The sequence below is a fragment of the Petromyzon marinus genome, chromosome 1 (genome assembly GCF_048934315.1).
Source record: "Petromyzon marinus isolate PM22_M1 ecotype Great Lakes invasive population chromosome 1, UKy_Petmar_22M1.pri1.0, whole genome shotgun sequence".
NCBI lineage: Eukaryota > Metazoa > Chordata > Hyperoartia > Petromyzontiformes > Petromyzontidae > Petromyzon > Petromyzon marinus.
The window spans coordinates 21,841,571-21,854,589 of NC_133667.1; the positions used below are offsets into that span (position 1 = coordinate 21,841,571).

Here is a 13,019-nt window from a genome sequence, read left to right on the forward strand (position 1 = left end):
GGTTTTCCAATCTTTTCCATTCGCAAACAATTTAGGCTGCTACATTTGACACACATCTGATGGTGGTCATTCATGGAAACTGCACCATAGGGGGTTCTGAAGACTGAAGATGAAATTACATGGGCAGCTCTGGATACTTCAGGGTTCTACTAAAATATAATACACCAAAACTTGAACAGCAAAGCAGTTTGGCTCAAGATTATCGGCAGGGGAATTATATTGTGCAATACACTCATCAGTTTCATGCATGAATATAATATTACAGGGAACCTCCATTTATCCATTATCCTCTAATCAGCAAATTCTATTTTCTGTGTATATATACCATAGGGTTCTTGTAAAAGTCTGCATTGCCAACAGGATTGCGGCTGAGTTTTTTTTTCCAGAAAAAAATGTCGCAATTTGTTGCTTTTTAACATTTTTGACTAGTTCCCGATTTCTGTAACATGTGAAGCACGTGACCTAGGTACCCATGATTATAACTAAGATCTGCACTGTATAACATCTGTACCATCGAAGGACGCCCATTAAATTGAGCCAAACAGCTTATTGGGCTCTTCCTGCCGAAATAAAGAAAATCTATCAGTTGGGATTTCACAATGTCTTCTTGCTGTCCAGTAGATTTGTGGTTCCATGGCAGTGCGCTTTGTTACAATGTCTAATTTCTGCCCAATCCTGTGTTAACAAATGTGAAAAAGGGGTTAAAATGCTACCGTGTAGTTTTTCGGGCTGTACCGCGTGTTTTTCTGCATGATGGTGAGAATTCAGTTGCGAAAAGGAACTTCCAGCAGATGAAGCGAAACGTGGCCCATCATCCTCAACATGCGGTCGAAACCAAAAACACATTGTAGAGCTATGGTTGGTAGTGCCGTCTATTCCAAATTTTAGTTAGAAGCATCATCCCACCCCTATGGATGTGTATTGTAGTACCACTTATTGCCATGGAAGGGGTTTTCTTTGCCATCATAGGCTTGGCCCACGAGAGAAATAAGGTGAACATTGAATAAACAAAACCAGATCCATCCAATGCATAGATTTCATGGCTGGACGGGGAAAGCTGCACTCCCTGATATTACATACCGCACGACGGTTTCAGACCCTCTGAAGACCATGGCGGTCTCCAGAACAATGAGACTTTTGGCTTTTTGTTCACGAAATTTCCAGGAAAGGATAAATGTGATAACAAGTCTGTACCCCTGTCATATTCTCCATAATAGCAACGTTATTGCTTTATTACTAGTATTAATCCTTATTTGTTACCTACATTACATTTCTGCTCCTTATCCCTCCTAGCATCCCCTCCATTGGAAAACTCCCCCTTCACATGAAACAGACAACTTCACTAACCAATGTCATTCCTCCCTTAAGACTCATTGTTTTTCACTCGAGTATCTCTTTACGACTTCCTGTCCTCGTCCTTAAAACCTTCACCATCCTTCCCCTTCCTAACCTCGCCCCCCCCCTTCACTATCATCACACTCCCTCGCCATCCTTCCCCTTCCTAACCTGACCAGCCCTCCCTTTCCCTATCATCACCCTTCCTTGCCATCTCTTCCCCAACACTCAATACCGGCATTCCCTTTTCCCCATCAGCCAATAGCAATATACAATTTATAATAATAATAAAGTGCTTTGACAAAAGCGCTGTATAAAATCCTAGATCAGACAAGATAAGGTCCCAAATGCAGTTACATGTTTCATGTGGGGCCAACACGACTCATGAAATTCTTAGAATCCTCTGCATGCAGCTATATACAATGGCCGGAAACGTCTGTTCTAGTTGATTTCAAGTCCAACTTTCTGATGTGTACAAAAACCACAGACATGACTTCTGCATCAAACGTCCATATTTTGACAGTGAAGTTGACATATCTGCTCTTAGTAAATTTGTGGAATAAAAACACCCATCCTGCTTATGTCTCCTGATCACCATCTTACATACCCCTGTATTATGCAACGCCACCTAAACATAGACATTCTATACTTCCTTTTGCACCTGTAACCTATGGGTGCATGTTGAACTTCTTTCGCACAGTACGTAGCCAACCATGCTAATCAGAGAATGATATCAAGTTCACTTTAGAAAGAAAACTGAGCCTTAGAATACAAAAAAAACATCCCCCCATATCCAACTGTAACATAAGTGAGCCAGATCCAGCACTATTAATCCTAATACCATCATTGACATACCTGCAAAACAGAGAACATTGAAAGAGAAAACCATTAAAGATTTAAGTGTTAAAAAGTCAATATATGTAATTTAGTGTCCATTCAGTACCACTTGTTTTATATATATATTTTAAACGTTTTATTTGGAGACTTCTTGACTTACATTGTAAACCGCATTGTACTGTTATCAGGCAGCTTTAAGTATCTCCCCGTATCAATGTGCACTTTATTTATGCCATAGTAATCTCTTTATGGAACTGTCTTTTTCTTTAGATATACAGAACATATGGTCAGATATGGTGGCATTTAATTGTATTCATACCTATACCTCAATCGCCAGCGCGTCGTATTTAAGACGCTGACAGTTTATGCGTATCACACAGGTTCGGCTGAGATGTATCGAAACTGTTGGCAACGTTAATGGGTGCCTGCCAAAAGGAACGTGACATTTTCATTTCTGGCTTAAGAGCTGAAAAATGCAGATGGGACACAGGGCCTTAACTCATCTTAAAGGTGAGAAAAACAATGAAACATTCCACAGCGCCCCGCAACGCAGTAACTTGGTAGACTGGCTTCGCCAGGTGCAGTGTGGGGGGGGGGGATACCACGTGGGTTTAATGCCGTCATTCTTTGCGAACCTGAAGTTCTGGTTTTTATTTGGCACGAGGAGCCCAACCTAAGCTGCGTAAACAAAGATGAGTGAGTGCACCCTAGTAGGTGAGTCAACAGGGCCAAACAAAGTCCACGGAAACCCTTTCTTAAACAACATTTTTCTATATGCCGTGTTTCAAAATGTTTGTATGTGATTAAAAAAAACCATTAACAATGAAAGGTAGGATTATTTATTCTGTAAAAAAAAAACCTCAGATTTTTTAAAAAAATTGTAACTAGTAGGGGGGGGGGTCTTACAGTTCGGGCGATTCTTGACTGCATGCCCTGTGGGCTAACTGCCAGACTGTACTTTAAAAGCAGAAGCTTTGGTAGGACCAAAGAAACAGGCTGGGGGTGAATTATGCTGATGCGTTTGTTGTTTTCATTCAAGGATTAAGAAGTGCTGGGACATTAAATTGCAGTGGGTTTTTGTTTCCTGTCACGAGGCCTTCCTTGTGTAGACTTCACTCCAGTTAAAGTTGAATTTGAACACCCCAAAACTCCCGTAACAGCATTTCCATTACCACAACCATTCAAATAGTACAGTATTAGTATGTGATCAGTGCTTGATCAACTTGACTACAAAAGTACAGGATGGTGCAGATGTCGCGTGACTCCCAATTAATTGACCTCTAACATTTGTTTCCATTCTATATTAATTTCTGTTTTAAATAATCTTAAGTTAAAAAATATATATATTACGTTTTAGAGCATTGCATGGGGGTCACAAGACGTCTGTACCAACCCTGTAGATTGAACTTTGAAATGGACTGAAACGGACCTTATTCAAAGCACTGGCAGGCTGAAAAACACTTAAAGCTGTACGGTTGATTAATTAATTCATAAGAGATTATTATATCAGTTATGCATACTTTTAAATGTCATCAATGACAGAGGACAACCCCAATTACCACCATCAAGTATTCATTCCAAAAGAATAGATTTATTTTCAGTCGTAGCTTATCTTGACTCGGTGCACAATTGTAAGGCAGATTGAGCTTGCCATTCAGCTCGAAAACAAGTGTGAATTAAATTAGCAACACCTTTTACAACGTGCTGAAATACATCGTCACACTTTCTAAACTTATTTTAAAATATTTTTTTCACTTGAGTCGATGTTTTTAGCCAGCCTGCCTTTATGCTGTGAATGATTGCAGCCTGTTAATTATTACGCAGAAACATAATAAGAAATCAAATTTGTCATATATAAGCAACGTCTTCTGTCACAGCACTTAGTTATTTTTTTTTGCCGGACAGGTACAGTCGAAAAATTGCTCGTTTTGACTGGAACTAACCAGAAAACCTAAGGTATTGGTGATGAATTGTTTAACCAATGACCCTTGACCCAAGTCAAACGATATGATTGGAATACATTTTATTTATATTACTCTACAACCATTCAGCAGTCCTCAACAAATGTAGATTTGTTAACCACTATAGTTTAAAACTAATGTAATCCATGTTTAAGATGCACTTATACTGGGTTGTAATGCTTAAGTACACTGCTTTTTACACGTACATTATTTCATATGTAAACAATTCTAAATGCCATACTATTAGGTAAGCGCATTTACCACTGGACTGATAAGCAAAGAGACCTCGAGGTCAATTATAATTACAATTACAGCAGCACCAATGTTGGTCGAGATGAAAATTACGTTGCGATTGCAATTCATTACGAATGATACCATTACGATTGTACTTGACCCCCATGTGTGGTAAAAAAAAACAAAATATAGAAAGCCGACAACCCGTTTCCTTCAGATCTGCCTGTGCACATAAAAACTAACTTCTTAGTACAACCCGTCAACCACACAGCCTTCTGAAGGCGCATCATTTCAGCAGCCTTGATCCAGTCCACGCAAACTCTGGTCAGTTTTACATAGCGCGGCATCTCACCAGCAGTAAGGCCCAAGAGAATCAACATCAGTGCACAGTAACAAGCAAGAAGGGTCCTCCCTTAAAGACATGGGTTCTCAATTAATGCTACATTTTATAACAAAAATAATAATTTTGGAGACTATAAAAAACCAAACATGGCTTAAATTGGTCTCATTCTGGAGCCACCTTGTCATCTGAAGATCACCAAATTGTGCTGTTTTTTTAAAGTGGTAGGTAGAAGTCCCGTGGCATAACACACAAAAGTAGCCTACTTTACCCAAAATCCCAACATCAAAACATTGGTGGCCAATCGTAAAATAAAAATAAATGATCCTGTTTAACATTACTGAGAGATCTTTCTCGTAAAAACAAACTCTAGTGGGTGTTTACCTGGCGAAGGACATTGATCAATTCAATTGGAGTAATGCTCAAAATGTAAACAAAAACAACTAAGCCATCTATAATCATTCATAACACAATGCACGAGGAAGTGCACAGTATGTCATACGTAAGCATACCAAGTACTATGACATCAGAAGTACGCGATGTATCATGTACCTCAATTGTAGCAAGGGTGTGCACAAAATAGTTGTTTTTAAAACTAGCAGTGCCCACGCATTTGCGCCAGATGCACGTCAGGGGTCGGAGGGTGGGCGGGAGAGGGTGACGTCTGCGCGTATGAAGACGGCTCAACGTCGTGGCATGAGGCCGATGTCATCACGCAGACATATGCGCGGTGACGTCACCAAGCAAATAATGTAGACGCGCGCTTGCCAGCCAGCAAAACTTTTTTTTTCCCTTCCGAATATAGTTAAGGCAGGTACAGCATTAGCAAAACGATCCTCGTGTGCAATGCAATTTAAAACAAGGCAGTCCCCCCACCTCTCCTTCCTCCCCCCTCTGCAAATATGCTCCTCCTGCACGTCGCCCAAGTGCCTACAGTGGTAGGGCACTTAACCCAAGTGCCTTCAGTCGGTCCCCGATTTGTGGGTGTATTGCCACGTAGGGGGGGGGTGTTACGCGCTCGTGACACCGTTGCCCTCGTTGATGTTTGTGTCCTGAGTTCTTGAATCATAAAAAACCATAAATAAAAGGCGGCAACAGAATGAATTCACCTAACTTTAACTCGCCACGCCGTGAACGCTTCCAGATAAACCTTGGGAATCATACGTCCAATTAGTTTATTGTCCCCCCCCCCCCGGCACCTCCGATTAGCATGGTTGGCCACGTACGGTGCGAAAGAAGTTCAACATACATGCAATGAATAATACAAGTTCTAGATCATGCATATTAATGTTGTAATTGGATAAATATGCATGAGTCCCCTGAGCAGTGACCGTTAGCGCCTGGCTCGTGTGTGCCGATGCCTGTCCCCAAGTGCCCCTGGCCAAGCTCTCGTTTGTGCACCAGATGTGGACGGCAGACGCTGGCTTATAAATGATTCATGGGCGTCTCGCACCGTTATTTATTTACCAGTGGTGAATGCTCTCCAATTTTTATTCCGAGAGACGGCGAATGAAATGTTAGCTTTAGAAGAAAAGAAACATTATCAGTTTAATATTTTGGTTGATCAAGATTACAACACAAGGGGGTTTCTGGTTGCAGAGCATAAGGAAGTCAAAGAATATAATACAGCAAATAAACTAAAGCTAGTAATTATCTGACAGCAGCTAAAATGTGACATGAATATTTGATGCAAGCTACCTTTTCAACAACATTGCCATTTCAAAACACTGTTTTAACGACACAATATCGTAGGATTTTATCACCATTAACATGCAGCCACATAACACGTCTTTTTTTGTGATTCTTCGAGTCAGCAGACCGTCATGTCAAGGGAAGGCCATACTACAAGTACTGGAATTTCCTTTTTATCAGCACATATCAGCCGCCAAAGAAATATTTGCTGACCATCATAATCCGTAGCATATTAACCTCAGCATGGTATAGGACTAATAACAGGAAGCAAGCTAAAATATAAATATTACTGACAACAGAGGGCATGGAAGTTTTTGCTTGCAAAGGGGGGGGGGTTAGGCTTGGTATTATCTTATTCAGTATAGATTTATATAGAGCCTTCATTTGTCCCAAAAAACTTCTAGAACTTTAAATTTATATATATGCATAACTAAACTTAACGTGACCATATTTTGCAGTCATTGGTGATCAGGCTGAGATTATAGACTTATTACACTTTTTTGGTTATTACCCTGAGAACCCAGTTTAATGACAGGTAGCAGCCTGAATTCAAATCCAGCAGTGCCACTGCAGCACTCTGACCTCTGCAAGCCGACATCTCAAAAACGACAGTATAGTCTTTACAAACAGGTCAAAGAAATATCTTTGACCCCAATCACGTCAAAACCCATCATGAGGGCTTAACGTTTTGATTTGATTGCCATGCACTCACCATTTTTCCAAGCGCATATGAAAGGTATGCAAACTAGGATGAATAATTAATAGGCACATAAAAAGGGACGTCATAAGTAGCTTGTCATCTTCTCGGGGGCATTCTCTGAACACACGGTGATGCACTGCTTACTGAAAGGTCTACAGGGAAATCTCTGTTTCTCAAGACATAACATGGGGAGAGGGGGGGTGTCTACATTAAAATACAGTGAGGGAAAAAAGTATTTGATCCCCTGCTGATTTTGTACGTTTGCCCACTGACAAAGAAATTATCAGTCTATAATTTTAATGATATGTTTATTTGAACAGTGAGAGACAGACTAACAACAACAAAATCCAAAAAAATGCATGCCAAAAATGTTATTAATTGATTTGCATTTTAATGAGGGAAATAAGTATTTGACCCCCTCTCAATCAGAAAGATTTCTGGCTCCCAGGTGTCTTTTATACAGGTAACGAGCTGAGATTAGGAGCACACTCTTAAAGGGAATGCTCCTAATCTCAGCTTGTTACCTGTATAAAAGACACCTGCCCAAAGAAGCAATCAATCAGATTCCAAACTGTACACCATGGCCAAGACCAAGGAGCTCTCCAAGGATGTCAGGGACAAGATTGTAGACCTAAACAAGGCTGAAATGGGCTACAAGACCATTGCTAAGCAGCTTGGTGAGAAGGTGACAACAGTTGGTGCGATTATTCGCAAATGGACGAAACACAAAATAACTGTCAATCTCCCTCGGCCTGGGGCTCCAGGCAAGATCTCACCTCGTGGAGTTGCAATGATCATGAGAACGGTGAGGAATCAGCCCAGAACTACACGGAAGGATATTGTCAATGATCTCAAGGCAGCTGGGACCATAGTCACTAAGAAAACAATTGGTAACACACTACGCCGTGAAGGACTGAAATCCTGCAGCGCCCGCAAGATCCCCCTGCTCAAGAAAGAACCTATACATGCCCGTCTGAAGTTTGCCAATGAACATCTGAATGATTCAGAGGACAACTGGGTGAAAGTGTTGTGGTCAGATGAGACCAAAATGGAGCTCTTTGGCATCAACTCAACTCGCCGCGTTTGGAGGAGGAGGAATGCTGCCTATGACCCCAAGAACACCATCCCCACCGTCAAACATGGAGGTGGAAACATTATGCTTTGGGGGTGTTTTTCTGCTAAGGGGACAGGACAACTTCACCGCATCAAACGGACGATGGACGGGGCCATTTACCGTCAAATCTTGGGTGAGAACCTCCTTCCTTCAGCCAGGGCATTGAAAATGGGTCGTGGATGGATATTCAAGCATGACAATGACCCAAAACACATGGCCAAGGCAACAAAGGAGTGGCTCAATAAGAAGCACATTAAGGTCCTGGAGTGGCCTAGCCAGTCTCCAGACCTTAATCCCATAGAAAATCTGTGGAGGGAGCTGAAGGTTCGAGTTGCCAAACGTCAGCCTCGAAACCTTAATGACTTGGAGAAGATCTGCAAAGAGGAGTGGGACAAAATCCCTCCTGAGCTGTGTGCAAACCTGGTCGACAACTACAAGAAACGTCTGACTTTTGTGATTGTCAACAAGGGTTTTTCCACCAAGTACTAAGTCATGTTTTGCAGAGGGGTCAAATATTTATTTCCCTCATTAAAATGCAAATCAATCTATAACATTTTTGACATAAGTTTTTCTGGATTTTTTGTTGTTATTATCTCTCACTGTTCAAATAAACCTACCATTAAAATTATAGACTGATCATTTCTTTGTCAGTGGACAAACGTACAAAATCAGCAGGGGATCAAATACTTTTTTCCCCTCACTGTAAGAACACATAAGGTGCCATTTTACTGCAGAAAAACCACAAAGCTTAAGGGGACTTGTGAAGCAGATGCAGGCTACAGATAAGGATGGTCACGTTTGCACGAGCAACGTCACATGGTCGGAAAACACCCAACCACACAGGCTGTTGAACACAGCAGATATTTCACCTACACTTGTTTCAACGTGGGATCATGTGTTACAGGGTCGACTATAATGGAAAACTAGGGGCATAACAATGCCTCGATTTATCGATGATAATAGATTTAAGCCGGCTTTCCAGTTTTGGCCGCATGTTGGACATTTCTTTTCTCAAGCGTGGCAAAAGCTCTCAAATAAATACTCAACATGCAATCCAAGTCACTCCTAGATTACAAGCATCTGTGAAGATGTGATTGTTAGATTAATATTGATCGTTAACCTCGCAATACATCAAGTGGCATAGGAATCAATGGTCATATATGTTGTATTTAATGGATAAAATTTACTCCAGTTACTAGAGACCTCTACATTACCCATAATATTAAATAGGTTACTGAACTGGGACCCCTGAACCATGGACAAAGGAGGAAGGGGAACATCGCTCCGGATACGTGAACCCGTGGAGTTGAGTGACAAGGAAATCCTAAATGAAGGTGCCGAGGCACAGCTCCAATATTTGTAGTTGCAACAAAGTTTCTTCTTTAAATTTCCTGTGAATATCCTTGACACAGTGTGTGTATTCTATGGCCACTGTGGACAACAGGATCTTCAGATAAGAGCACGACTTGAAAGGAGTGTTTCTACTGTAACAGGTGCTTTTCTGTCAGTATGGTTAATAAAACAAAGAAACCAGATGACATTAAACCTCTTTTGTTGCAACATGTCAAGTGAGAAAAAAAACATGAATGCATATCAGTGTGAGAATATGCGGACGGACATTGGACAGTAACTTTAAAATTGGAAAAGATTATCAGAAAGCCATTGATAACGATCTATATAACCGCTGACATCAGCAGCAACATTGTTATACCCGAACCGTGAAAAACCATATGAAGCTTTTTTTTTAGGTACAAAATACTCGTTACTTGACTGATATCAGTTTCAAAAAGTACACTGGAGTCATTCAATGGCCACGTCTTTGTGGTGGGGTAATATATGGGTGACTCTTGCACTTCCAGCCTGTTCAGCCACAGAAAAGCAGTTTCTGTTTGGACAGACTGACAATATGTCCCACTTAATGTGATCACCCTCAAATGCTATTTAAATTAATCTGTAGGCCATGCTGTATGTATGTTCAACTTCTATCGCACCGTACGTAGCCAACCGTGCTAATTGGAGGTGCATGAACCACAACTATTCCTGATCATGCACACACACGTGCTTGCAATGAGAAGTGTCCAAAAATAAACAACTTGTGTGAACATAAATCCTCCCAATACCAATTATTACACTAGAAACATTACTGATAATTAAACTAACACAAAGTTCATCTCCATCACTGGAAAAGAGGAGAGCACTGCTGCAGTCCATTTTCTCATAACCTACGATCCTCCAGGACCCAGTCTTGTGATTATAATGCGATGCCACAACAGGAAGAATGGGCTCGTCATTAGCACATGCAGATGCAGGGGATTCGAATTTGACAACTATTCCCTTCTCACTTGCAGGCAAACTCCGAAGAGGTTAGCAGCTCCCCCCTTGTCTGGGTGCCGTGACTAGCGCAAGGTGTATTCGCTATACGGGAGACAAACACAACGCTTAATTATCAGAAACTGATTCTAACATTCCAGCTGTCTCATTTAGCAGGAGATAAGCAAAGCAACCGCCTTTTCTGCAATTCAAAGTAAGCTGCGTCGCCCATTCTTATGTATTCATCCATCAGGGCTCACTCCGCAGAGGATATCATTTACAATTTATGATGAAAGTAATGATATTCCTGTCGTGCATATATACTTTAGCCATTGTCCAGTTTTTTTTTATCAAATATCTGGTCATTTGCAGATGCAGGGATGAAAAAAAATCAAGCATCTCCTGGCATTTACAGAATAATTAAATTCACAGATATGCCAATGACAGATGACTTCCACTTTAGTTTTTCAGTTCCCAATTTTTTTTACCTTCACTATCCTTCTTAAAGGTGGACAATTCCACGTAGCTGTATAATATTACCTCATTAGGCTTCAAATTATAATCCATCATCAGTATTTTCAAAGCGCACAAGTTTGGTTTTCCAACACCTAGTGATTTAAGTGGGTAGCAATCTCCTGGGAAAATTAAGATATATTTTTTTAATATAAATACTTTAGACTGCTAGTCAGTGCCAAAATTCCCTCATTGCACTACACATGACCAAGAGGATATAGGAACCATATTGGCATAAAATATGACTGTGATGAGTATGTTTAACATTACTCTTTAATGGAAACTAATGTATGACTTGCATTACTTTTGGACTGGGTTTCTATACAGCTTCATAAGTGGCACAACATTCATAAGTACTTACCCATTCCTCCACATCGGGCACAGTAGCTTTGTCCCACATGACGTTATGCTTCCCATATTTGTTCATCTGGCGTCTGGTCTTCCAGGCGAAGAAGATCATGAGAAGCAGGGCAATGACCAGCATAAAGCCACACACAATGGCAATGGCCTAAGACACAGAAACGCACATATGTACACGTCAATAATTTAACAGAAAATCTAGCGGTTAAGGAGAATTCAATGTCAATTAATTGTATGGATAAAATATGAGTGTATAAGTAATGTCCATTATCACCAGGCACGTCGGTGTATCAAAATCACATACCAGACGGCTGCAATTCATCTTACTTCCTGCATGTGGCATGATTTTATTCCCCCTATGAAACTTTGGTCATTCCCTCACCTTATAAATCTAGACACTGCTGCAGTATACTTAAGGTGAACACGAGGTCTATTCATCAAATCAATACTGTCATGTAATTATATATGAAACCCAGTATTAAGAGAAGCAGCTTTTATTAATTACAAAAAATAGTTGTATCTTAAGAAAAAAAATCACTTCATATATCATTATTCTTTAAAGAGCAAGCACATGTTGACCCATACCAAATTATCATCTTTGTTGTGGTATGAATATGGTTATGCCCACAAAAAGCCAAAATAAATATTATGAAGCAAATATATCATAACCACAAAGAATATACCAAAGAAGGGCCTAAAGTGGTTTATTGTATGGTAAAATTAGATCTTTCTCCAGAGATTCATCAGCTAAAACCTAATTTCTATTTATTCACTTGCGGTCTCTACATTATTGTACTCCGTCTGTACAAATCGTGGGGAGCTAAGGATCTAATTGAGGTTTCAGATATTCACGTTGTAAAATAAGTAATATTTTTAAAAACTTTTTTTTAAACACGCTTTCATTAAATGTACTAGTAATGTCAGAACTCCACGACTCCAGGAAGTGGCCCCAACGTGAGTTGACCGTGGACAATTAGACCCAAGCCGAAACATAACATATAGAAAATGTTTAAAAATATAGATTTTTTATGATAGAATATAGTATTGTCATCAGTATGACATAAGTATACCAAGTTTGCAGTCGATACCACATTGTGAAGTGGGTTAAAATTGAGTTACAAGATTTGAGGATACAACAACGACAACAGAGGGAGTTAAAAGAAAGCATGTAAAAACGAAATTGACAAGCACAATTATTGTGCTTTAAAAAATGTGATAAAATGTGGCACTATTTCAATATTGTGCTTTTCATGGCCAAACCTTGAGCCCAACTGCTAAATATTTAAATTGGTAACGTGATGTCAGCTTTTGTGTTTTGAGTTTTAGTAAACCTTACTGTCACAAAACTAAGATGAGACGTTAGGACAGGATCGTTAATTTATAGATACCCCACTAATTTCTAATGACCATTTTACTTTCTTCTCAACAAGTGATTGAATATTGTAAAAATCATGGCTCAATATTTTTCAGGAATGTGATTGACACATGAATTGGCTTTGAATTAAAATGTTTTCCCAACGGAGTAATCTCATTATCATTTTAGTTGGGAATATCTAATTGGATCACCCTGCATAATTAAACTGACACACAGAGCCGGGTGCCTTCCAACTTATTGTCACTGCA

General features: G+C 40.0%; 1 protein-coding gene across 1 annotated transcript in view; it reads right to left on the reverse strand.

Moving 5' to 3' along the window:
* The window catches only part of LOC116956002 (occludin), a 53,517-nt gene that overhangs the window by 36,745 nt on the left and 3,753 nt on the right, over window positions 1-13,019 (reverse strand). Inside the window, exon 3 of the mRNA XM_032977433.2 lies at window positions 11,398-11,544. Within this exon, the coding sequence (XP_032833324.1) occupies window positions 11,398-11,544 (147 nt within the window). The remainder of the gene's footprint in view (window positions 1-11,397; window positions 11,545-13,019) is intronic.